This window comes from Podarcis filfolensis, assembly GCF_964270895.1.
Source record: "Podarcis filfolensis genome assembly, chromosome: 3".
In the NCBI taxonomy this organism is placed as follows: domain Eukaryota; kingdom Metazoa; phylum Chordata; class Lepidosauria; order Squamata; family Lacertidae; genus Podarcis; species Podarcis filfolensis.
Window position 1 is genome coordinate 116,028,822 of NC_139606.1, and position 24,485 is coordinate 116,053,306.

General features: G+C 47.7%; 1 protein-coding gene across 1 annotated transcript in view; it reads right to left on the reverse strand.

Annotated features, from left to right (window-relative positions):
* GATA4 (GATA binding protein 4) overlaps window positions 1–24,485 on the reverse strand; it is a 60,234-nt gene that overhangs the window by 6,916 nt on the left and 28,833 nt on the right. The window contains exons 3-6 of the mRNA XM_083605411.1: window positions 5,303–5,469; window positions 3,323–3,448; window positions 1,914–2,001; window positions 773–924 (exon numbers count right to left, since the gene is read on the reverse strand). Of these exons, the coding sequence (XP_083461537.1) occupies window positions 773–924; window positions 1,914–2,001; window positions 3,323–3,448; window positions 5,303–5,469 (533 nt within the window). The remainder of the gene's footprint in view (window positions 1–772; window positions 925–1,913; window positions 2,002–3,322; window positions 3,449–5,302; window positions 5,470–24,485) is intronic.

A 24,485-nucleotide genomic window follows, 5' to 3' on the forward strand; every position in this document is an offset into this window, starting at 1 on the left:
AGATTATCAATGGAAGCGCAGGGGAAGGAAGTAATTAACAGCAGCAACTCGCAATTATACACAATAATATGCTTAATAGAGGTGAATTATACCCTAGAGCAAGGGACGCAGGTGGTGCTGTGGTCTAAACCACAGAGCCTAGGGCTTGCCGATCAGAAGGTCGGCAGTTCGAATCCCTGCGACGGGATGAGCTCCCGTTGCTCGGTCCCTGCTCCTGCCAACCTAGCAGTTCGAAAGCACGTCAAAGTGCAAGTAGATAAATAGGTATCACTCCGGCGGGAAGGTAAACGGCATTTCCGTGTGCTGCTCTGGTTCTCCAGAAGCGGCTTTGTCACGCTGGCCACCCAGAAGCTGTACGCCGGCTCCCTCGGCCAATAAAGCAAGATGAGCACCGCAACCCCAGAGTTGGTCACGACTGGACCTAATGGTCGGGTACCTTTACCTTTACCTACATTCTGCATGTGCAAATGGCTTGAGATACCTAAATTACCACATAGCATATATTCAACACAAAAATCGGCTGCAATTTGTTGTTGACAAAGGACAACTGGACATATAAAGTGCCCCATTACCTTCAGTAGCTGAGGGCCACATCAAAGCTGAATCCGGCCCTGTGGGTGGCCATCCATCAGGGACTCTTTAGGTGCGATTCCTGCATTGCAAGAATGACCTGCAGGGTCCCCTCTAATTCTACAGTTCTATGATTCTATAATCGCCCCACAATCTTTTCCTGTTGCCCTGTTCCTCCTGCGGCGGTTCCTTCCTTCCTCACCTGTGGAATGGGCGCCGGGTGCCCGTAATGAGAGGAGATCCCCGGCTCCATTTTGATGGGGTGCATTTTTTCCATGGCAGTTGTGGTGGTTGTCGTGGTGGTGCAGGGGGCAGAGCTGACGGACGAGGGGAGGCTGTCGCTACTGGCAGACCCTGGGCATGGCAGAAGAGAAGGGAGAAGACAACAATGCATTAAACTAGGTCTGTCTTGAGACTGTGCCGGATTCTGTTGTGGTCAATTTTTTCATCCGGGGGGGTGGGGAGCCTTCCGGGTTTTTTTGCAAAGATAACGAACTGGGCATCTGGTGGCTATCCCTTGGGCTTTTAGAACTGCAGCTCAAGTCCTCTGGAATCAGCTGAAATTACATAAATTGCAATGTTGTGATGTTCGGAAAGATGTTTATGGATCATTTATGGAATATTAATTGTGTGGCACCATGGATTTTGCTGTTAACCAGAAGGCTGGTGGTTCGAACTTTCTGTTTTACAATTTAGAACACTCATTTGAACATCCTTAAAATATCAATGACTTCCCTTCTTCTCTTTCCATGGCTCATTTTGCATGTCATAGATCCCTACGTATTTTACATAAACTAAACCATTCAGTATTCCATTATTACATCCATCAAAACTTATTCACACGGCTGACTTTATCTAAATGCTGCCAACCTTTTTCAAGTGTATACAATCCCCCCCCCCCATATTCAATAAACATTTTCCAATCTTCTCTAAATGTATGTTCTTCTTGTTGACGTTTAGAAGACATCTAAAGGCAGCCCTGTTTAGGAAAGTTTTTAATGACTGACGTTTTAATGTATTTTTAATCTTTTGTTGGAAGTCGCCCAGAGTGCCTTTGTTAATTTCATTGTACACAGGTTGTACATTGACAATAAAGGTATTATTATTATTATTATTATCATCATCATCATCAGATGGGTGGGGTATAAATAATAAACTATTATTATTAGTATATTATTATATGTTGAGTTGGCAAGTTGCGCATATTCCATCAGCTTAAATTGCCATTCTTCTTTAGTTGGGACTAAAATTTTATGGTTCTGTGATCTGTACAAATTGTTTGTTTCGGACTTGGGCTGTGAAGCAATATACACATTTTGCGAAACAAGCAATGCTGCCGTCACCTGTTGGCGCCTTGGATTTGTTTAAATTCTTCGGTTTCCGCTTCCTGGTCTGGATTCCTTCCTTCCGCATTGCTAAAGGCCTCGGGACCTAAGGAGACACCAACCTTTTAGAGCATGCACAAAAGCCCAGGAACATTAACCCCTCCCAATATTACAACGGTCCATGGCTAACGGGAGCTGGGCTGCAAAGCCAGGAACTGAGGCAGAACTGTTTCGTAGCAGGTTTTCATCTCACCGCAAGGAAGACAAGCTAAGAACATCTGAACGTAAAAAGTGCTTGCAGGATCCAACCAAGGGCTCATCTAGTCCAGCATCCTTTTCCCACAAGGGCCAACCAGATGCGTGTGGGAAACCCACAAGTAGGATTCAAACACAAGAGCCTTTTTTCCTCCTGTGGTTTCCAGGCAACTGTATTCAGAACCATTGCTGCTTCAAACTGTGAAGGGCAGAGCATGGTCACCGTGTCTAGAAGCCATCAACATCCCTCTCCTCTGTGAATTTTGTCTAATCCTCTTTCAAAGCCATCTAGCTTGATGGCCATCCTGTGGCAGGGAGTTCCACAGTGTTACCATATTTTTCGCTCTATAGGACGCACTTTTTCCCCTCCAAAAATGAAGGGGAAATGTGTGTGCGTCCTATGGAGTGAATGCAGGCTTTCAGGCAGCTATCCGCAAGCCTTTGGAGCGCTCCGAAGGCTTGCGGATAGCAGCCTGCAGCCTGAAGCCAACTGCCGCTGCACTCCCCGGGCTTCAGGCAGGTATCCACAAGCCTTCTGAGCGCAGCAGGAGTTCCCGCTGCACTCGGAAGGCTTGTGGATAGCTGCTTGTTTTGGGGGCTGGGGTCGGGGGAAGCTCGGGCTTCCCCCGCCCCAGCCCCCCGGCTGGAGAGGTTGCGCGTGGCTAAAGAGGAAGCCAAGACAGCCAGCGGGATGGATCCTGCTCGCTGTCTTGGCTTCTTTGCTCTTTGGGGCTGGGGGGGGGGGATAATTTTTTTCCCTTTATTTCCCCCCCTAAAAACTAGGTGCGCCCTATGGTCTGGTGCACCCTATGGAGCGAAAAATACGGTAACTGTGCACTAATTGAATAAGCGTTTTCTTTTCATTTTATGGCCGAACAAAATTAAATAGTTCCACAACGCATGTCACGCCACAGAGAAAAGCCAAGCACGGGCAGTAGTTCCATGGTGCCATGTACACTACATATTCCATGTTCCAGAGAGACTGCAAGATGTATGTTCTTCTTTGGTGTGCTGCTCTTACCTCGTGGAGGGAGGGTGAGGAAACAAATGGAAGGACTGAACAAAATAAAATAGTTCCTCAACACACAGGAAAAGTCATTTTCGTACACTACATATCCCATGCTCCAGAGAGACTGCAAAATGAATGCTCTGCTTTGGCACGTTGCTCTTACCCCGTGGAGCTTCATGTATAAACCGCAGGCATTACAGACTGGCTCGCCTTCTGCATTCCGGCGCCACAGCGTGGTCGTAGTGGTATGGCAATTGGCGCATGAGAGCCCGATCCGACGGGAAGCCGACTGCGGGAACAAGGGTCGGAAGCGAGAACAAATGGCTGTTAACTCACCAGTGGCCTTGGACAAACCATTCTTATTTAAGAATACCTAAAGTCTGCAGAGGTCGGGTTCCTGTCTGTGGTCACCTCTAGATCTCACACAACCCCTGTTCTAAAACAGCTGCTGGTTTGTTTCTGGGCCCAATTCGAGATGCTCACGGTTTGGGTTCAAAGCCCAAAACGACTCGGGCCCTAAGCATCTGAGAGACCGGCTCCTTCCCTACAGATCCCCTCAGGTATTAAGATCTGCAGAAGGGCCCCCCTTGGTTGTTCCTTCACTCTCAGAAGCTCAGCTGGAGTGGCCTACGACAGGGCCTTCTCTGCAGCGGCCCCTAAGTTGTGGAATTCCCTCCCCATAGATGTGCCCCTAGCTTCCTCACTACACAGCTTTTGCAAATGCTGAAGATGCAACCTGGATAGCTCAGTTGGTTAGAGCATGGTGCTGATAATGCCAAGGTTGCAGGTTCGATCCACTTACGGGACAGCTGCATATTAATGCATTGCAGGGGGTTGGACTGGATGATCTTTAGGGTCCCTTCTACCCTGACTTTGGACGTCTGAGACGTGTGTTTTCAGGGCCCACCCTTTTCCTGTCCCTGCAACCCCTTACAAAAGGCGTTATTCAGAATGTCAGTTTGCACGACCCACTAACAAGCCAATAAAACAACACAGCAACCATCAATTGCACGTTCCTCCAAAATCCAATGAAAACTAGTTTAATTAATTTAACAAAACTGATGAACTTGATCCAGGGATGTTCAGAATCTGATAGTCATTTACATCTCCAGAAACCGCCTACTGTCTTTTTTACTTTACTTTTTACTGTCTTCAAGCATCTTAGCGCCTCCTAGGTAATCCTACCGCCACTAGGGGGCGCTACTGTCCACGTTGGGAACCTTTGTATTAAATCAGGTCCTCCCTTAAAGAGGGCATGTATTGCGGTGAGACCTGGAAAACCGACTCCCTGTGTTGTGGGTGGGTACGATTGGTCAGCCACAACACCCGATTGGTAGGTCCCTCGAAGCTGCGTGCAATCTGGCCAATGGGACGCAGTTTAAACTGTTTGAGGGACCTATTTATACCCATGCACATGACCCAGAGCTTCCTCTTTTGGTGTGTGCATTCGGAACACCCGCCCACCTCTCCCTACTTTTAGGGCTTTGACCTTGCTATGCCGTCGTGTGTTGTCTGTCATTGGGACAGGGGCACGGCAGGAATTTACCCCATTTGGATGATTGGCTGTTGCCATTTGTGTTTCGCCTGCCGCGTAGCAAATCGTCACAACTTGTAAGGTTGCGGATAGGCTCTGGTTCAGGTGATAGGGATGGGAGAACGCTCTCGCCATCCCTATGTGAAGGGTATTCCATTAAAGGAATCCAGGGATTCGATGGTTTGGTCAACCCCTGTGAGGAGGCTGTGCCCATGCCTGAGTCCAGGGGGGCATTTGGGTGGTGGAGATAGCCTGTTCCCGGCTTTCTGCTTATCCAGGTGTTTTCACCCTTGGCTGATCTATACTGGAACCCTGGGTCAGCGCTACCTGCATGGCAGGGAGCTAGTCGAACCAGAGCCTATGCAACCAGTCACTTTCTGTAATCAATAAAGTCGTGGTCTAAATTCTGCCAAAAACCAAAAATTGAGTCAAGTGTGAATTTATTTAGGGGAGAGGTTTCTGGGTCTGAACACGCAAAAATATAACAAGCAATGATGCAATATCATAAACTCGGAAATGGGAATTTCTAATTGGCTGTCAGCAACTGAGATCACGCTTCCGGGCTAAGTTCAGAGATGGCATCCTAGGTTGGCGCAGGCGTTTCCTTACCAGCCTCCTCTGGGGTTTGATCAGTGGTCGGTTAATGCCGTTTATCTTGTGGTAGAGACCGCAAGCGTTGCACAGGTAATGGCCGGTCCCGTCTCTCCGCCACAGCGGGGTGGACATCGCTCCACAGTTGACGCATTCCCGGCCTTCAGAGTAATCGTCATAAAAATCTGCAAGAGAGAAAGGGGGAGAGAAAGAGGAAGCAAAAGTTGGTCTCTCAGAATCATAGAGTTGTGGCATTGCAAGGAATCCACTGCGATGCAGGAATCGCAGTGAAAGTATCCCTGACAGATCCAACCTCTGCTTAAAAACCTCCTGAGGGAAACCGTTCCACTGTCAAACAGCTCTTACTGTCAGAAAGCTTTTTCTGATGTTAAGTCAGAATCTCCTTTCTTGTACAGTGGTACCTTGGTTCTCAAAATTAATCCGTTCTGGAAGTCCGTTCCAAACCAAAGCGTTCCAAAACCAAGGCGCGCTTTCCCATAGAAAGTAATGCAAAATGGATTAATCCGTCTGCGCACACATGGGTTGCGATTCTGCACTTCTGTGCATGTGCAAAGAACAATTTAGCGCTTCTGCGCATGCGTGATCTCCCGAAACCCGGAAGTAACCCATTCCAGTACACAACCTGAAGCATCTGTAACCCGAGGTATGACTGCAATGCAAAATGCATTAATCCGTTCCAGACTTTTAAAAACAATCCCTAAAACAGCAATTTAACATGAATTTTAGTATCTAACAAGACCATTGAACCATAAAATGAAAGCAATAAAAAATGTACTGCAGTCACACAACCAATCAATCAGTAGCTGAACTGGATTCCACACAGTCACAAAAACAAAACCGTAAGAGCGGCAAAAACAAAAATGCAAAATAAATAGCAAAAACAGGCAGACCTCAGCATAAACACTCAAAACGGAAGCGTAACACTCAAAACAGAACACATTCAGCTTCTGAAAAAAGTTTGCAAACCAGAACACTTACTTCCAGGTTTGCAGTGTTTGGGTTCCGAGTTGTTTGACTACCAAGGCGTCTGAGAACCAAGGTATCACTGTAATTTGAAGCCTTTGGTTCGGGTCCTACCCTCCAGAGATGGAGAAAACAAGCTTGTTCCCTCTTCCATGGGACAGCCCTTAAGATATTTGAAAGGTCCGTATAGTTAAAGCTATGGTTTTCCCAGTAGTGATGTATGGAAGTGATTGCTGAACCATAAAGAAGGCTGATCACCGAAGAATTGATGCTTTTGAATTATGGTGCTGGAGGAGACTCTTGAGAGTCCCATGGACTGCAAGAAGATCAAACCGATCCATTCTGAAGGAAATCAGCCCTGAGTGCTCACTAGAAGGACAGATCCTGAAGCTGAGGCTCCAATACTTTGGCCACCTCATGAGAAGAGAAGACTCCCTGGAAAAGACCCTGATGTTAGGAAAGATGGAGGGCACAAGGAGAAGGGGACGGCAGAGGGCGAGATGGTGGGACAGTGTTCTCAAAGCTACCTGCATGAGTTTGACCAAACTGCGGGAAGCAGTGGAAGACAGGAGGGCCTGGCGTGCTCTGGTCCATGGGGTCACAAAGAGTCGGACATGACTAAACGACTTAACAACAACAACATCCAATCTCCTCTCAGTCCCCTCTTCTCCAGGCTAAACATAACCAACTCCCTCAACTGTTCCTCATAAGGCTTGGTCTGGAAATGCATTTCCAGTTCAGGCGATATGCAGAATCATAGGCAAATCTGAGCTGCCCAGCGGCCAAGCAAGCTAAGTGCATATAGCTCCAGGAAGGAAGATTCAAAGCGATTACAGTTCTTGATTTCACTTTTCGATTTAAAAATCTATAAGCCACCTTTCTGGACCAGGTACACCCAAGACAGTGACCAAAATATAGGCACTGGGGGGGGGGGATGGGACAGAATTACGATACATATATATCACAAAATGCAACTATAATAAAACTGTATTGATACATTACAGGAAGGTATTCAAAAGGCTGAGTGCCACACAAGACCTGTTCCTACATTGTATGGAACGGATCTCCTGATAAGATGATAGATGCAGGAGTGCAGATGGGTACAACATAAGGAGATAAATTCCAAAAAGTGAAAATCCCTTGAGCTTTTTTTTTTTTTGGCAAAATTGTTGAGCTTTTCTTGGGGGGTGGGGTGGGCAAATTTGTTGCAATTTTTGGGTTGTTGTTTTTTTGCAGAATCTGCCCCCAGAATGAAGTTTCCACCAATTTATTTAGGAAAATTGCCCCCCGAAAATCAACACTTCCAATACAGACTGCCAAATGCCTGGGTTTTCTCAGGCATTTTAGTCGGTTTTCAAAAATTCTGCCTGAATGCCATTTTCACAGGGCAAATCCCAGCTACGTCCAGAAAACTCTGAATGTATGGCGGCCTTATCTTAGGTATCCTGGTCCCAAAGCTGTACAATGGTACCTCGGGTTAAGAACTGAATTCGTTCTGGAGGTCCGTTCTCAACCTGAAACTGTTCTTAACCTGAGGTACCACTTTAGCTAATGGGGCCTGCCGCCGCCGCCGCACGATTTCTGTTCTCATCCTGAAGCAAACTTCTTAACCCAAGGCACTATTTCTGGGTTCTGTAACCTGAAATGCCTGTAACCTGAAGCATCTGTAACCTGAGGTACCACTGTACAGGACTTCTTTGTGCAGTGGTACCTCAGATTAAGAACTTACCGTATTTTTCGCCCCATAGGATGCACTGCCCCATAGGACGCACCTAGTTTTTTTGGGGGGGGAATAAAGGGGAAAAAAATTATTTTCCCCCCCAGGCGCAGGGGCTGGCGCGGGGGAAGCCTGAGCTTCCCCCGACCCCAGCCCCCAGAACAGGCTGCCGCCCCAAGCCTTGTGCGCCCGGCGGGACCTCCTGCAGGGTGCGCGAGGCTTGCCGACATCTGCCCGAAGCACGGGAGGGCTCCGCAGCTCGCCCCGTGCTTCGGGCTTCAGGCTGCCGCCCCAAGCCTTGCGCGCACCGCCGGGCACGCGAGGCTTGCGGACATCTGCCCAAAGCAGGGGGCGGGCTCCGCAGCTCACCCCCTGCTTCGGGCTGCAGGCTGCCGCCCCAAGCCTCGCGCGCCCGGCGCGACCTCCCGCCGGGCACGCGAGGCTTGCGGATAGCTTCCTGAAGCCTGGAGAGCGAGAGGGGTCGGTACGCACCGACGCCTCTCGCTCTCTAGGCTTCAGCGAAAGCCTGCATTCGCCCCATAGGACGCACACACATTTCCCCTTCATTTTTGGAGGGGAAAAAGTGCGTCCTATAGGGCGAAAAATATGGTAATTCGTTCCGGAGGTCCGTTCTTAATCTGAAACTGTTCTTAACCTGAAGCACCACTTTAGCTAACGGGGCCTCCTGCTAACGCCACTGCACGATTTCTGTTCTCATCCTGAAGCAAAGTTCTTAACCCGAGGCACTATTTCTGGGTTAGCGGAGTCTGTAACCTGAGGCGTATATACCCGAAGTAACACCGTATAGGATCACCAGCGCAAATTATCTTTGCCTGCTTGCTAACGATGCAGCCACTAGGGGGAAGCATCATCCCATTCTAGGCCAGAAGAATGGACAGGGCAAGTTTCATAGAGAATCCTAGAATTGTCAGGTTGGCAGGGAACCCGAGGGTCACCTAGCCAAGTGGTGGCAAATGCGTGCGTCCAAAACCTGCAGCCCTAGTGCCCTAGTGGGCAGGCAAGGGATGTCGCCCCGCCCCCACCTCCCAGCCAGCTCCACTTCTGAGAGATCCCCGCCGCCACTCCTCCTTGCAGGCAAGGCTCCAAGCCGTTCGAGCTCTAAGCTGTTCGAAAACTGAGGTACCAGCGCGAAAAATAGGTTTGTGAGAGACTGGTGGAGGTTTACTGCTTAAACAAATGTTTCAGACAGCAGGAGAAAAGTCTCAAGGGTGTTATTCCCAGGTGCAGATGTGTAAAAAGTCCTGTCCCACCCCCCCACTTTTTTGCATTTATTAGAAAGTTTTCTGCACACAGAAGCTCCTGGTGGTTTTGTGCACATTTTTAGGACCCAGCTTATTTCTGCAGTCATAAGTTGCTTTGAACAGCTATTAATACTGAAACTGCGAGAAGGGATACTGCTCTTGTGCTCCTGTCCTGCTTGCCAGTTTCCTGCAGGTATTTGGGTTAGTCAAAACCCTCGCATTGCAGGAATTGCAATTACAAAACCTCTAGTTAAAAGCCTCTGTCCATTCTACTACAAGCACCCCTATTTTCCAGGGACAGCCCCAGATTTACAGAAGCCGTCCTGATTTCTGATTTGATCGCAGAATGTCCCGCTTTCCTTAAAGGTAAAGGTAAATGGACACCTGACCATTAGGTCCAGTCATGGTCGACTCTGGGGTTGCGGTGCTCATCTCGCTTTACTGGCCGAGGGAGCCAGCGTACAGCTTCCGGGTCATGTGGCCAGCATGACTAAGCCGCTTCTGGCGAACCAGAGCAGCGCACGGAAACGCCATTTACCTTCCCACCGGAGCGGTACCTATTTAACTACTTGCACTTTGACATGCTTTCGAACTGCTAGGTTGGCAGGAGCAGGGACCGAGCAACGGGAACTCACCCCGTCGTGGGGATTCGAACCGCTGACCTTCTGATCGGCAAGTCCTAGGTTCTGTCATTTAACCCACAGCGCCACCTCTGTCCTGCTTTTCCTCAGGACGTCCCTATTTCCACTGGAGAAATGTTGGGAGGGTAGGGAGTTATGCAACCCCTGAGCCATGGAGATCTTGAGAAGACATCTGAAGGCAGCCCAGTAAAGGGAAGGGGCTTTTTTTTTAAAAAAAATGCTTAATGTTTTATTATGTTTTTATATATGTGGGAAGCTGCCCAGAGTGGCTGGGCTAACCCAGTCAGATGGGTGCAGTGCCGGATTTACATATAAGCTAAACAAGCTTATAGCTTGGGGCCAAAAAATTTAAGGAAAAAACACACCTGGATGTACGTTTCCAAAATAGAAGATAAAAATAAAATAAAATTAAACCTATATGCAGCAGCAGTGTTTTGTGTTGTGTAGGCTCCTATGATGTAAGTAATGGGCCCCGCCTGCTAGCCTGCTCCCTAAAATATCACCGGTTTGCTCATTTCTATATATAGGGTGCCTACATTCTGCATGGACCGGTTGCACGGCAACATGTGCAAATGGCTTTAGATACCTATTAGGTCCATAAATTACCATGTAGCATATATTCAACACAAAAAACAGCGACAATTTGTTGTTGACAAAGGAGAGCTGGACATATAAAGGGCCCCATTACCTTCACTAGCTTAGGGCCTCATCAAACCTAAATCTGGCCCTGGATGGGTGGGGTATAAATAGTACAATGATGATAATAATGATAGAATAGGACGTCCCTATTTTCATCAGAGAAATGTTGGAGGGTATGCTCTTCTTATGTTATTAGGAAAATAATCCTAAGCGATGCCCCTGCCATCTGATATGCTCTGGATTTATATGTGGCCCAGGATTTATAACCAAGCAGTAACAGAGGGCTGTTTGTGCTGCACACTGCAATTCTTAGGCAGAGCATACATAACGTCCAGGCCCAAGCTGATAAGAAACGCATTTCTTCTTTTCTTTGGAAGAAATTCAGCCTCAGTCCTGTGCCAGACAGAAGCTGGAATCACTTGCAAAGGGGGGAAAAACTGGCTGTGGAGCGGAACAGTTTAAAAATAACAGCTGCAGGCCTTGGAGGCTGCAACGCATCAAATCCCGCCCTGCTAAGTGTGCTGTTGGAATGAACTCGCTCTCCTTTCCAAGATGGTACAAAGCAGAAGTTGAGGTCCACCAAACCAAACATTCGCCCAGCCTAGGGTTACCAGACATCCCCGTTTCCCAGGGACAGTTCCCGGATTTGCGAATAAGTCCCCGGACAAATTCCATCCCCGGAATGTCCCCGGATTTCATCTAATGTCCCCGGGAAACGCAGCAGCGGCAGTCTCAGCAGCCTGGAGCAGTTGGCTCTGTGTTATGTACTGAGTTGAATAGGATCCAAATTGCAGCAGTCTGATTGGTCCTAGAACAATAGGATTCAGAATGCAGCAGTCTGATTGGTCCTAGAACAATAGGACCCAGAATGCAGCAGTCTGATTGGTCCTAGAACAATAGGACCCAGAATGCAGCAGTCTGATTGGTCCTAGAACAATAGGATCCAAAATGCAGCAGTCTGATTGGACCGCAGGAGCCACCCAATCCAACTCCAGGTGGAAGTGAATCCGCAACCTGATTGGCCTACAGGAGAATCCTGGAATTAGCCAATCATGTGGGGCCCATTGTGTAAATAGCAGATACTTTGGGGGAACTTCTATTCCTCACTACTATGAGCTGAATAAAGAGCATGGAATCCACACTCGACTCCGAGTATATTTCACTCTGGCTGGCTTCAGGAGCTGCTCGGAAATCCCCATATGATGGTGGTGTAGAGGCTCTAAGATGCAGCTTCTAGGCTGCCTCCACCTTCCCTGACCCCAGCAACTAAGTTGTGAAGGAAGGCTTCATGCTGCCTATTGGAGCAGCCTCCCAACTCCTACTTGTGTGCAAGTAAGGGCAGGGTGGGGATCTCTCAGCTGTGAAGGGAGGCTTCACGTTGCCTATCAGAGCTTGCTTGCAAGCAGGAGGGGCCAGGGATCTCTCAGTTAGGCAACAGGTAGCCTCCCTTCCCTGCTGAGGGATGCCCGCTCTCTCCTGCTTGCACACAAGTAGGAATGGGATTGGGGCTGCTCCCGTGTTGCTGCTGACCTTTAAAGCCCTAAACTGCCTCCGTCTTGTATACCTGAAGGAGCGTCTCCACCCCTATCTTTCAGCCTAGACACTGAGGTCCAGCTCTGAGGGCCTTCTGGCGGTTCCCTCACTGCGAGAAGCCAAGTTACAGGGAACCAGGCAGAGGGCCTTCTCGGTGGTGGCGCCCGCCCTCTGGAACGCCCTCCCAGCAGATGTCAAGGCAATAAACAACTATTTGACTTTTAAAAGACAACTGAAGGCAGCCCTGTTTAGGGAAGTTTTTAATGCCTGATGCTGTATTGTTTTTAATATTCGGTTGGCTGGGGAAACCCAACCAGATGGGCGGAGTATAAATAATAAATTATTATTATTATTATTATTATTATTATTATTATTATTATTATTATATAAGAGAGGCATCGTGCTGCCTGAGAGATCCCTGCCCCCTCCTGCTTGCACGCAAGTAGGAATGGGATTCGGGCTGCTTTGATGGGAAGGAAGGTATTGCGCTGCCCAAGCCTCGCTGCTGCTGCCGCCGCTCTCAGCCCTCCTTCTCCGCCTTCAATGCCTGACCCACTGTGCATCACTTCCCAACCACCACCACTGAAGAACCCACAACTCAGGGGCTGCCCAGGCTCATGGAGAAAGGAGACAGAAGCTTCGGAGGGAGGGGAAACATGGTGGTTGAGGTCAAGGCAGCGTCTACCCCTCTGCCACCGCCTTCGCTGCAGCATCAGTGTCCCGAACATGTAGTAATTAATTAATTAATTAATTAATTAATTAAAGTGTTCCCGAATTCATTGGAAAAAATCTGGTAATATGTGCATGGAGTCACAAACGAATAAGAAACAAATAAATGTTCCTTGAACAGGAGTGGTAAGTCACTGTCAAAGATCACTGAAATGGAGGCAGAATGCTTTTCCACACTCAATATCCTACACAGGCGAGATGATGGGTGCTCCAAACGTCGCAATAGGGTGCTCAAAGCACAGCAGCAGACAGTACAGTTCTTCCAGGATAATGAACTGTTTCAGTGATAAATCTTCATCAGCCAATTAATAGTCACCAAAGGTACATCAAATGGCCATGGATCAGCTATCACTAAAAAGTGTACATTTTTTAGTGATAGCTGATTCATGGGCATGTACTGTCTGCTGTTCAGAGTGTTCTGTTTTGCAACACGGGATTTTCTTTGGTGCATATGTCCAGAGGTAGCTGGGATTTGCCTGTCAAAAATAGCGTCCAGGCATCAATCACACAAATAAGCATAAAACATCTGGGGAAACCTGGGCGTATGGCAACCCATGTCGGAAGTGTTCCTTTTTATTCCCCCCCCCCCAAAAAAATAGCTCAAAAACTCAATTTCTTTTTGGAGAACAACTTATGTGTCCGGTTGTTCACTTTATGAAATATGGCCTTGCTGCTTCCAGCTGTGCAGGTAGAACATAGCCATTGCGATTAGTAGATGGTCTAATCATTGGGGATGCTCTTCTGATGTTCTGATGCCTTCTCCACCACACAGAATCCATCACATGACGTGGCACACACACACTATTTGAATGGCAATGGTGTTCAGATTGGGGGGGGGGGCGGCCCCTGCAGGGACCTCGGTCCCTAGGAGTTGACTCCTATGGTAGCAGGTGAGGATTCTTTTCATGACAAAGGACTCAGGTACATGGGTCAATTTTTGTTGTTGTTTAGTCGTTTAGTTGTGTCTGACTCTTCATGACCCCATGGACCAGAGCACGCCAGGCACTCCTGTCTTCCACTGCCTCCCGCAGTTTGGTCAAACTCATGCTGGTAGCTTCGAGAACACTGTCCCACCATCTCGTCCTCTGCCGTCCCCTTCTCCTTGTGCCCTCCATCTTTCCCAACATCAGGGTCTTTTCCAGGGAGTCTTCTCTTCTCATGAGGTGGCCAAAATATTGGAGCCTCAGCTTCAGGATCTGTCCTTCCAGTGAGCACTCAGGGCTGATTTCCTTCAGAACGGATAGGTTTGAACTTCTTGCAGTCCATGGGACTCTCAAGAGTCTCCTCCAGCACCATAATTCAAAAGCATCAATTCTTCGGTGATCAGCCTTCTTTATGGTCCAGCTCTCACTTCCATACATCACTACTGGGAAAACCATACCTATAACTATACGGACCTTTGTTGGCAAGGCGGTGTCTCTTACAACATTAAAAAATGCATTATAAAAATGTGACGCCAGAGGGCGCCGCAGAGCAGCAGTCCATCGCCAACGATAAACTGCATTTTTATAGCGTTCTTTCTATAGCGTTTTTCATATCAGCGCAGATCCATCCACAGCGCCAAACCCCTCACCTGCTTCTTGCAAATTTTAAAAGAGGAGCTGCAGAGGCCACTGGACTCAGAAGCCTGTTCTCTGTGCCAAGAGCAGCAGGCAAAGGTGTCTCAATTTATGGCTTTCAGGTTCTGGCAGCGGCTCTAAATCCTGTCATTATGAGGCCTTTTGACACCGATTCTTTCCCGTGGGTGTCCCAACAACTTGGAAAGGAAATGCTTATTCAAGGCAGCAAAGGGTCTGGAGAGCTCCTGTCCAGCAACAGAACAATAGCTGCAGCAGGCAAGCACATTCCGTTCAGAAAAGATTTATGTTGCTCTTGGAGCTTTTTTTAAAAAAACCCTTTCTGTCGCAGGGAATATTTGCTCTCCCGCTAATTGATGCTTTTGAATTGTGGTGCTGCAGGAGACTCTTGAGAGTCCCATGGACTGCAAGAAGATCAAACCTATCCATTCTGAAGTAAATCAGCCCTGAGTGCTCACTGGAAGGACAGATCATGAAGCTGAGGCTCCAATATTTTGGCCACCTCATGAGAAGAGAAGACTCCCTGGAAAAGACCCTGATGTTGGGAAAGATGGAGGGCACAAGGAGAAGGGGACGGCAGAGGACGAGATGGTGGGACAGTGTTCTCGAAGCTACCAGCATGAGTTTGACCAAACTGCGGGAGGCAGTGGAAGACAGGAATGCCTGGCGTGCTCTGGTCCATGGGGTCACAAAGAGTTGGACATGACTAAACGACTAAACAACAACAACAACAACAGGAGAGTCAAGAACTTAACACTAAGTTCATGGAGATCCACGGATGTTGGAAGATTCAGGATGGTTAAAAGAAAGGTCTTCTTCACTCAGCACATAGTTAAATTTTGTCTCTGAAAAGTTTTACACACATCATTTGGGAAGACAGGCAAACTAATGCCAGTGTACTGGAAGAAGCAAAGATCACCAGCGCTGAAGCAACGATTCTTTGACATCAACCTCGTTGGACTGGTCATGTTGTTTGGATGCCTGATTATTGTCTTCCAAAGCAGTGGTACCTCGGGTTAAGAACTTAATTCGTTCCAGAGGTCCATTCTTAACCTGAAACTGTTCTTATCCTGAAGCACCACTTTAGCTAATGGGGCCTCCTGCTGCCGCCGCGCCGCCAGAGCACGATTTCTGTTCTCATCCTGAAGCAAAGTTCTTAACCCGAGGTACTATTTCTGGTTTAGCGGAGTCTGTACCCTGAAGCGTATGTAACCCGAGGTACCACTGTATTCCGAACTGAAAAATGGAAAGCATAATTCTGGTGGTCAGCAAAAGAGGTTTAAAGACTCTCTCATGGCAAATCTAAAAAAAATGTAGTATAAACACTGACAACTGGGAAACACTGGCCTGCAAGCGCTCCAGTTGGACAACAGCCTTTACCAAAGGTGTTATGGGCTTTGAAGGCACTCAAACTCAGGACACAAGGGAGAAATGTGCTAAGAGAAAGACACGCTTGGCAAATCCACACCGTGATCAACTCCCGCCCAGAAACCTATGTCCCCACTGTGGAAGGACGTGTGGATCCAGAATTGGCCACCACAGTCACTTTACGGACTCACTGTTAAGACTGTGGAATACAATCTTAGCTACGAGCAGTGGCGTAGCGTGGGTTGTCAGCACCCGGGGCAAGGCAAGTAATTTGCGCCCCCTAACCCGTGGATTTGCGCCCCCTAACCCATGGATTTGCCCTAACCCCAGATGTTGCGCCCGGTGCGGCCCGCCCCCCCTGCACCCCCCACGCTACGCCACTGGCTACGAGTGATTGCCAAAGAAGAAACTGTGGAACTCTTTCCCACAGGAGGCAGTGATGGCCACAAACATGGATGGCTTTAAAAGAGGACTTGACTGATTCATTGATGGCTACTAGCCAGGACGGCTGTTCAAAGCAGGCACCGGAAAGAGCACAGCGAAGGCACCTGTTAAAAAAATAATGCTTAGACAAGCCTACCCAGATATTTAGAAAGTTGATGCAATCTTCTAACTGTATATTATACCCGAAATCTTTGGAATAAATATGTGAATTATTTGAAGAGCAATTGTAATAAACAGATTACACTAGTAGGATTACAAGAAATTTTGTAAGGAGGAATATATGAAATATTGCAAAGAAGGTTATGAAGAGAGTTATTAGTTAAGATAACTAAAAGTAATAGTGAAATTAAGAAACGTAAATTAAGTGGAAAAGACTGGAAAATTTTCAGATGTGATTGATGGAAGTAAAAAAAAATTGTGTAAGATATGAAATTGTGTTAAATGATTGTTGAAAATGATATGTTAAAAACTAATAAAAATATATTAAAAAATAGAAAGTTGATGCAGGTTTAATAATAATAATAATAATAATAACAACAATAATAATAACAATAATAATATTTATACCCCGCCCATCTCACTGGGTTTCACTAGTCACTCTGAGCAGCTTACGGCATATATAAAACAATTTTAATTTTGTTTTAGCCTTTTTTGTTTTAAAAAAAACTTTTAAAAAGTTGTCAAAATTATTGTCGTTAATTTTTTTTATGGATGATTTTTATCGTTTTATCTTTTTGTGTGTGTGTAAACCGCTTTGAGGTTTTTTCGTTTGGTTGGTTGGTTGGTTTTTTTTTACGATCCACCGTGGTACAAATGTTACGGCATTTGTTAAATAATACAGATTGAATAAATAATAAAATGGTGAAAACGAGAAAAATAAAATAAAAATAAACATCATCACTCTGTGTGGCAACCGTTTTAATTTGAGGCCCTAATTGCTATTCTTTTCCAATTTCTTCTTAGCCACCCAAAAACCAAAGAGAGAGAGAAAGTTAAGTTTTGTGCAAAAAAGGAATCCACAGTCCAGCCACAAGAGGGGGTTGGTGAGCTGCCTCCCAGGTACCCAGTTCAGGCACTGATGGCTGGAATCTGCCTGTTCCACCATCAGTTATCTGGACTCCCTTTCATCAACCCAGCTGCTTTCATCTCTAGCCTCCTCCCCAATGCCAACGGGCCTTCCTTCATCCTCCCCTTGGCGCTCTGTTTACAGACAGAGGGAAATTTAATATCAACACACCCAGATGGACAAATCGCCTCGGCGGAGGAGGGATATGTGCTCTCCTTAAGAGGCTCCGTCTAAACAGATCTCGAGAGGAGCACTTCCACAGAGTCCTGAAACCCAGAGAAGCTGCTCTTCCGTCGACAAATTGCTACGATAAGGGGGTGGCCTTGGTGCAATGGTGCCCAGCCCTGCGAAATCCTGCAAAGATGAATGTCAAGCAAGGGCTGGGGGAAAGGGAGAGGAATGTCAAGGTCTTCCTGCAACCTGGAAAATATCCCGGCTGCAGAGCATCCAATCTGTGCACACCTGTTCTCTGGGTGTTTTGGGTAACCTCCTCCGCCCCAGTTCCTTAGGTATCAGGCCTGGCGTGCAATTAACGAACTCGGTGCTTAAATTCTGCTGAATGCACATTGCATAAGTGTTGGTTTAAATGAAAAGGACTGGCGTATTAAGTAGGGCCACATAAGCAGTGCCGGATTTACATATAAGCTAAACAAGCTATTGCTTAGGGCCCCACTCTCTTGGGGCCCCCCAAAAAATTAAAGGGGAAAAAACCTGGATGTACGCTTCCAAAATAAATTACCATATAGCATATATTCAACACAAAAAACAGCGGCAATTTGTTGTTGACAAAGGACAGCTGGACATATAAAGGGCCCCATTACCTTCAGTAGCTTAGGGCATGGGTAGGCAAAGAATTAAGTAACTAAGCAGTCCAACAAGGGCTAAGCCAGGGGTAGGCAACCTAAAGCCCGGGGGCCAGATCCGGCCCAATCGCGTCTAAATCCGTCCCGCGGACAGTCCAGGAATCAGTGTGTTTTTACTGGCAACTTAATATTGGTCCTGGTGACCCTCAGTTCAACCCGAAAACGGATCCCTACTCTCAGGATGGGCTCAGATACTCAGCCTCCTTCCGCATGGCTGGGAATGATAATAATAAAAACCCACCTTTCGAATTCTGCAGAATTAAGTGCAAACACCTGCCCTGGAAAACCCCGTGCCCTCCTTTTCTTCCTTCAACACTTTTGTGTTTGGAAACATGTCCAGAAAAAATACCCCCCACGCATGATTGATTTGGTCTGCTGGAGAAAAAGGAGACTGCCTAGAGGTTTTCTTTTCAAACTATCCAGGATGTGAGCTGGTTTTGACATTAAAAAATAAAATAAAGCTCATATGGTTCTGGGGTCTTTTAGTTTTTTTTAAATGATGGCTTAAGGCACTGTATCACAGGTAGTAGTAAAGCCAGCCTAGACCGACTCAGTGCTCTCCAGATGTTCTGGGCTACCATTTATTGTTTACTTGTTTCAAATAGATCTATCTATATATATTTGATGGGCCGCAGGTGGCGCTGTGGGTTAAACCACAGAGCCTAGGACTTGCTGATCAGAAGGTCGCCAGTTTGAATCTCCGCGACGATGTGAGCTCCCGTTGCTCGGTCCCTGCTCCTGCCAACCTAGCAGTTTGAAAGCACGTCAAAGTGCAAGTAGATAAATAGGTACCGCTCTGACAGGAAGGTAAACGGCGTTTCCGTGCGCTGCTCGTGGTTCGCCAGAAGCGGCTTAGTCATGCTGGCCACATGACCTGGAAGATGTACGCCGGCTCCCACGGCCAGTAAAGCGAGATGAGCGCCACAACCCCAGAGTCGGCCACAACTGGACCTAATGGTCAGGGGTCCCTTTACCCTTTACCTTTATATATATTTGATTGTTAGGTGAACGCCCCCTCCCACTAAACCTCAAAAGTGATTACAAGAAGAATAAAACAATGAACTAAATAATTCTAAACCCTGAAAGATCAAAATAATTAAAATCAAGGATAAGCTAAAAACCAGATTAAAAGACACGTCTACATTCTACGTCAGGACATAAGATGTTGACTGCTGGGTGCGGCCAATGGCACATCTCGTTCAGCCTCCTGTTCAAAATACTGGAATAAATCATAGAATAGAATCAAAGAATTGAAGAGTTGGAAGGGATCCCGAGGGTCATCTAGTCCAACCCCCCTGTGATGTAGGAATTTGTAGCTGTCCCATACAGGGATCAAACTTCAAACCTTGGTGTTTACATGCTCCACGCTCTAACCAACTGAGTTATCCATGCTGGAGAAGAAGTAGTGACCACTTTGAGGTTTGTTTGTCTACAATCCAGCAGTATAACCAGATTTATGAAATGAAAAGCAAACAAACGATACAAGCAGTAAAGCTTTGAAATCACCAGAAATCACTGCTTCCTTTAGTGCCAATGACCTGCAGTCATGCTTCGTGTCCAGAATCAAGAGTTTCGCCATGGCGACCTCAGCCCTGTAATCTTCCACCCATCTAAGGCTGAATCTCACCCATTCTGTGATGGATTTGTCTTAATTCTCATAATCGAAGGCTCGCAATTCAATGCTTCATCCTGCAGAGGGCAGTACTGCATGCAAAGGCAATGTCTTGAACACACTGCAACCTGAGCGTTGAAAAAATCCCGAGCCTAGCTTTAGAATCATGAGATTTCCACCCACCCGGCTTTTTTGTTTGAAAGAATGCTTTTAAGTCTCCAAGTCAATAGGTTTCGCTTAAGCCGGCCTTATTTAGAGCTTTGTTCGCACAGCCTGGAAAAGAAAATACATGAAAGCTGACAATCGCTCACATAAGCATAGGACTTAACGGGCCGGGTTGACCGGGAGGTTGGAGCAGGAGACCAAAGTCTGAAAAAGTTGCATGGCAGCATTTTGAACCAGGAGCCCTTGATCCAAATCAATTGCCTATAGGATTTCTGCAAAGCTCCTACGCCAGATGTCTGCAGAGCTACAGGGTGGGGCTGGGATGGGCAGTCTGGAGGTTTGAGTGGTTAAAATTTAACTAAGAGCACTCAGCGAGGAGACAACCCCAGCAAGAACCCCAGCTTCCTCATTCTGTCCCAGGACCAGCAGTTGAATGAATGTGTAGGACACATCAGACCAGAGCTTTCCTTTGATACCAGCCCAGTCTTGAAGAATCTGGAGCCTTTGTACGTTAAAACAAACAGGATTACTTTTGTGTCCGACCTGCCTTTGATGGCCTTATCAGAAATAGTTCACATATTTAGGTCTGTCTGTCACAAGACGCCCTTGCCACCAACTGTGCATTTTGGGGACTCCTACAGAATGTAAGCGCTGGAAGACAACTTGAAGATCTTCCCACAAGAGTCCACTATCGGCCCCATGAACCCCCAAATTTGGGATCCTCTCCAAATCCGTGCCAAAGTTTTGCAGTTAAAACACTGCCGCCCCCCCAAAAAAAACCTCTGCAAAACTTTGGCACAGGTTTGGAGAAGTCCCCAAATTTTGCTTCCACAATCTGCAGACACAGTCTGCACAGGCCCCATAGCCCTTCGATTCGGGGCACGTCTTAAAAAGAGTTCTGACGAATGCAGAAATAAAATAAATAATGTTTTCCACCGCTAAGATTAGATCAACACTTCCCAGAAGCTTACAAATGAACGAAAATTCAGCCGTCACCCAATTATGGAAAACATAGCTGATCATATGGGCAGATGTGTTTTTCTGAAAACAACAATAAATTGGTCTGAAGCCAAATGCACAGAGTTTTATTTTTAAGAACACAAGAAAGGTAAAGGACCCCTGGACGGTTAAGTCCAGTCAAATGTGACTATGGGGTGTGGTGCTCATCTCGCTTTCAGGCCGAAGGAGCTGGCGTTTGCCCACAGACAGCTTTCCGGGTCATGTGGCCAGCAGGACTAAACCGCTTCTGGTCCAATGGGACACCGTGATAGAAGCCAGAGCATATGGAAACACTATTTAACTTCCCACCACAGCGGTACCTATTATCTACTTGCACTGGCATGCTTTAAACTGCTAGGTGGGCAGGAGCTGGGACAGAGCAATGGGAGCTCACCCCGTCATGGGGATTCGAACCCCCGACCTTCTGATCGGCAAGCCCAAGAGGCTCAGTGGTTTAGACCACAGTGCCACCCACTTCCCTAGAACACAAGAAAGAGCCTACTGGATCAGTCCAATGGTCCATCTAGTCCAGCATCCTTTTCCCACAAGGGCCAACCAGATGACTGTGGGAAACGCACAAGCAGGATTCGAACACAAGAGCCCTTTCTCCTCCTGTGGTTTCCAGACAACTGGTATTCAGAAGTATTGCTGCCTTCAACTGTGAAGGCAGCACACTGCCATCACGGCCAGGAGCCAATAATAGCCCTCACCTCCATGATTTTTGTCTAATCCTCTTTCAAAGCCATCCAGGTTGATGGCCATTCCTACCTCCTGTGTTAGGGAGTTCCACAGTTCAGCTATGCACTGCGTGAAGAAATACCTCCTTCTCTGTTCTGAGTCCTCCAGCCTTCAGCATCCCCACGCCTATCTACAGGCAGTCCGGGGGACGGATCATGAAGGCAATTGGGCCTGATCTGGCTTGCGGACCTTAGTTTGCCGACCCCTGCCCTAGAACATCCCCCAGAATCCTTTGCAGAATCCACAAAGGGGTTGCATGGGAGACATGCAGGGGTCCATAGGGAGTTGAATCTACATAGAAGATTGTTCCCTGAAAGTAGACGAATTGGGAGCAGCTATCGCTGTGGGACGTGGGTGGCGCTGTGGGTTAAACCATAGAGCCTAGGACTTGCCGATCAGAAGGCTGGCGGTTCAAATCCCCGTGACGGGGTGAGCTCCCGTTGCTCGGTCCCTGCTCCTGCCAACCTAGCAGTTCAAAAGCACGTCAAAGTGCAAGTACCGCTCCGGCGGGAAGGTAAATGGCGTTTCCGTGCACTGCTCTGGTTCGCCAGAAGCGGCTTAGTCCTGCTGGCCACATGACCCAGAAGCTGTAAGCCAGCTCCCTCGGCCAATAAAGCGAGATGAGCGCCACAACCCCAGAGTCGGCCACGACTGGACCTAATGGTCAGGGGTCCCTTTACCTTTACTATCCTACTTTATTCCCAGAAGACACAGGGCAGGAATCCTGCTTCAGAGAAGTATCTCAGGCATAGCTTCTTCATCTGTGAAATGCGGGGCCATTAATGGCTGATTTCCCCGTGTTGTTGTGGGGCAGCAAAAGCTGTTCATCTGCTTCACACCCTATAGACCAGGGGTTGGCCACCTAACAGCCATGGGCCACAAGAGGCCCATGGGGGTCATTTAACCGGCCCATGGATCTCTGCCGCCCACTCGGTCGGCTCCCGTGCGCCACACTACACCGGCGTGGAGCACAGTGGAGACCGCCTTCCACGACGAGGGCTTGCAGCCAATGGTAAGCTGCGCATGCCTCCTCCGCGCTGGAAGGAGCGCTGGAAATAGTGCTTGCACATGCGTGTGTGCACACTCCGGCACACTGCGATGTCTGCAGGTCCGTGAACCGGCCCAAGCCACAAAAACTTTGCCAATCCCTGCTATAGACCATCGCAAAGGATCAGCTGAAAGGACGATCTGGTGCTTTCAGTCACGTGGAGTTACTCTTTCAAGACAGCACATATTCTAAGAGCCAGCCCTTTTAAGGATCAAGGCAAAAAGATCACATCCTGTTGACTTCCTGGGACGGGAGGGAAAAAACATTTCCAAGAAAACCATCTCTCCTCCTCTCACACGGCTGCCCTTGAACTTTGGCAGCAGCGTTGCTGGAGTGTTTCCTGCGCAGGAAACATGGAAGGAAGAGCAAAATAAGGGGCGTCGTCTTGCCAGAGAGCCTGGGCGGGGTTTGCTGAGAAAGTGGGCGGGGCTGAGAAAGGGAAGCATTGCGCATTTTGAGCAGCCAGCTTTTCTCATGAAATGCAAGGAAGTGAACAGGAGCTCCAAACGGCCCTTGAGTTATAATCCCCAGATTTGTACGGCTGCGTAAGATTGAAGAGTCTTAAGCAAGCATGAGAGAAACCTGTATCCGGGAACATCAGCCTGCTAAGGGTCTAAATCTCAAGGTGTTTAGGGCTTTGTAAATGAGAGGTAAAGGGAAGCGGGTGGCGCTGTGGGTTAAACCACAGAGCCTAGGACTTGCCGATCGGAAGGTTGGCAGTTCGAATCCCCGTGACGGGGTGAGCTCCGGTTGCTTGGTCCCTGCTCCTGCCAACCTAGCAGTTCGAAAGCATGTCAAAGTGCAAGTAGATAAATAGGAACCGCTCCGGTGGGAAGCTAAACGGCGTTTCCGTGCGCTGCTCTGGTTCGCCAGAAGCGGCTTAGTCCTGCTGGCCACATGACCCAGAAGCTGTACGCCGGCTCCCTCGGCCAATAAAGCGAGATGAGCGCCGCAACCCCAGAGTCGGCCACGACTGGACCTAATGGTCAGGGGTCCCTTTACCTTTAAATGAGAGGTATTTAAGCATATGTTCAACTGTCCCACTAAGTCATGGGTAGGCAAACTAAGGCCCGGGGGCCGGATTAAGCCCAATAGCCTTCTAAATCTGCCCTGCTGATGGTCCAGGAATCAGTGTGTTTTTACATGAGTAGAATGTGTCCTTTTATTTAAAATGCATTTCTGGGTTATTTGTGGGGGATAGGAATTCGTTCATTCCCCCCCCCCCAAATATAGTCTGGCCCCCCACAAGGTCTGAGGGACAGTGGACTGGCTTCCTGCTGAAAAAGTTTGCTGACCTCTGCACTTAGGTCTATGGGATGCTGGACTACATGGGCCAATCCAGCATGCTCTCCTTATGTTAATCCACAAAAGAAGAAATGAATAAATGCATGGCTCAAGCAGTGCATCTGGTTCACAACTGGTGCAAGGCTATATTAACATTATTAATAACAACGGCAACATGCATTTTTTTTTGGCAACAGCTGACAAGTATCTGCAGGGGTCAGTTCCAAACTCTGCAAATACACTGACCTCCCCGTTAAAATAGCCCGGACCGGAGTTATCAGAAGGAAATAAAACTTTCGGGCTCAATTGATTGGGCTTTTTATCTAAAATAACAGACATTATAAGATAGGGGGAAAGGTTTTCGATAAGGAAGAGAATCAAAGCAGTCTTGAACCCAGATCAGATTGGGGCAGGAGAGAGAGAGAGGAGTGCAAGGCAAGTTCAAACTCCTCCACCCGCCCAAGCTGATCGATGAAATCCTTGTGGCTTGGGTCATTTGGTTATGTGTGTTGCCAGGGGGTTGGGGGGTGGG